This window comes from Gavialis gangeticus, unplaced genomic scaffold (genome assembly GCF_001723915.1).
Source record: "Gavialis gangeticus isolate Ggan-Ray unplaced genomic scaffold, GavGan_comp1, whole genome shotgun sequence".
NCBI classification, from domain to species: Eukaryota; Metazoa; Chordata; order Crocodylia; family Gavialidae; genus Gavialis; species Gavialis gangeticus.
The window spans coordinates 85,450,661-85,452,953 of NW_017729034.1; the positions used below are offsets into that span (position 1 = coordinate 85,450,661).

Sequence of the window (2,293 nt, forward strand, 5' to 3'; positions counted from 1 at the left end):
AAACTAGTAAGCACTCCTCTTTAAGCTGCTTCCAAAACAGTGCATCTTTCAAGGAGCAGAACGTGTCAGTTGCTTGTTAATTTGGGGGAACTAAAGCAATGAATAACAACAGTGAAACTGGCTAGAGTCCTGGTAATTTTAATTTCTTGGAGTCCATCCCCGTGAGTGGCAGTGTGTGTTCCCCGGGGACAACTATCAGTGGCACAAATACATGCTGCTAGTTGTCCCCAGGGAATACCCCTGCATGCATGCTCTGGCATGCAACAAGTTGCCTGAGTTAGGGTATGGGACCTCCTAGGGCTGCAAGGGGCTTCTCAGGGCTGCAGTGGTGGTGATCTGGGTATGTGGAGCCTGGCTGGCCAGACTCTGGTTTCAGACAGCACGTTCTGTTGCCACGTGCACCATCCTGCTTTTTTCTGGCAGGGGATTTTTTTGACATCAGGATCTTCCAGTGTCATAAAACTCACTAAGCTGAAAATTAGCAGTGTGGCAAATGCCTGCATGTGGGGATGTTTGCAGTGCTGCAGATGGGTCTGTGGCACCACAAATCACATGTGTGCACTCATCTGGATGTGCCCTTGCTATTTGTCAAACCAGATACAGTATCTGTTCGCAAGTACCACAAGACATTTTCTTTCATGTGACCTCCTTAGACACGGGGCTAAGGGGATGTTTTTATAAAACGTAAGAGATAATTCAAGCAGCCTGAATAATGTTTAATGCAGATAACTGAAAACATTTCCAGAAGTAACAAGTACAGCTGTTATGTAGTAAAGTAGTCACCTGACTATCTGATATGTGTTGTTTACTGTTGAGTAATATTAATCCATCCTAAAAAGGTTGAAGGCACTGTTGGAAAGACGGCAAGATGAGTAGTCGACGAAAGCATGCACCGCCCTCCAGGGTAGATGAGGAGAAAAAGAAGCAGCTCTGCTGGAATATGCATGAAGATCGAAGGAATGAAGTGATGACTGATGACATGAATGAAGATGACTCTGTTCCCGCTCCCAGCACGTCTTCTTCATCCTTCATTGTTATAAATGATGATAGCATTGATGAAGAACTGACTTCCAGTGAAAACAGTGGTTCAAAGTTGGTGAGCTTCTCGACTATTACAGATGGAGAAGATTTCTGCTCCAACTTTACCCCTTTATCCATACAGCTCAATATTAGGGTCTCACCTTATTGTGCAGACAGTTCCTGGAAAGCTTTGCTTGGAGAGTTTGTTCTTCAGCTGCTCCCTGAACAAATTTTGATTGATAAGATCCATGAAAGGAGTTTCTCTTTGATTAAAACAGATTCTGGTGGTCAGCTGCAGATCTGTGTTGATGCAAAAAATGGAGAAGATGACAGTGGTAAAGATAAAGAAGACCTGAATGATTATGAACAAGCCATTCTGGTGGAATCATCTTTAAGTAGTGAAATGTTAGAAGGTTTGAGGTGGTTGCAAAAGAAGAGGGTAGTTGAACTTTATCAAAGACCTAAGGACGAAAAAGCTTTAAAGGTATTTGCTCATACAATTTTTCTTTTAAGAGGCTTTTATAAATAAAATGTTTATTTTGTTTCTAAAATTAGAAAGCTAGGTGCACTTCTGAGTCTAACTGCTATTACTGATTTGCATAATGTTAGAAAAACTGTGCTTCTCAGTAGTTATTTGCATAAATATTTTCTGCCACTGTTGACTAATTGCCTTTTAGCTATTATACACCAAGGTGACTTAATGATTTATTAGACCCTACCTGATTTCTTGTCTGCAGTGCACTAAAGTTTTATGTGGTGCTTTTAAGAGATGAAGTACATCCATATCTACAGGTCTTTAAAATGTGCCAAATTGTTTTCCTGCTTTATAAATACTAGTCTGCATTTTGTTTTGTTTTTTAAGTTAGGGTGGTTTTAGGATTACCTTATTCTTACAATATCCTGATAAAATATCCTAAACTTATTTGTGAGAAATTAATTTATTATTTCTCAGGTTGGCATTTACCTTCTGGAAACTGGTTTAAGCAAACTAGAGTTTCTCAGTGATGGAGGTGGAAGACCAAAAAAAGCTAACCACCTGATTCAAAAACTAATGGAAGAGTTCTACAGTTTTAGAATTCCAGGTAATCTAATTTAACATTTCAGTACAATTGATTATTACTGCATAATTTTAACAGTTAAAAGGTTACTAAATTTAAGATAAATTTGAAGGAAAATATACTATTACACTCCTGTCTTGCATGAGAACTAACTTTGTACGTAATTATATGGCTGTCCTTATAGTTTCATAGATTTAGGGTCGGAAGGGACCTAG

The 2,293-nt window shown here is 39.1% G+C and overlaps 1 protein-coding gene across 1 annotated transcript in view; it reads left to right on the plus strand.

Moving 5' to 3' along the window:
- The first annotated feature begins 843 nt into the window (after positions 1–843).
- Positions 844–2,293, plus strand: part of SHPRH (SNF2 histone linker PHD RING helicase) — a 135,145-nt gene continuing 133,695 nt past the window's right edge. Inside the window, exons 1-2 of the mRNA XM_019527077.1 lie at positions 844–1,504; positions 1,973–2,102. Of these exons, the coding sequence (XP_019382622.1) occupies positions 869–1,504; positions 1,973–2,102 (766 nt within the window). The 5' untranslated portion in view covers positions 844–868. The remainder of the gene's footprint in view (positions 1,505–1,972; positions 2,103–2,293) is intronic.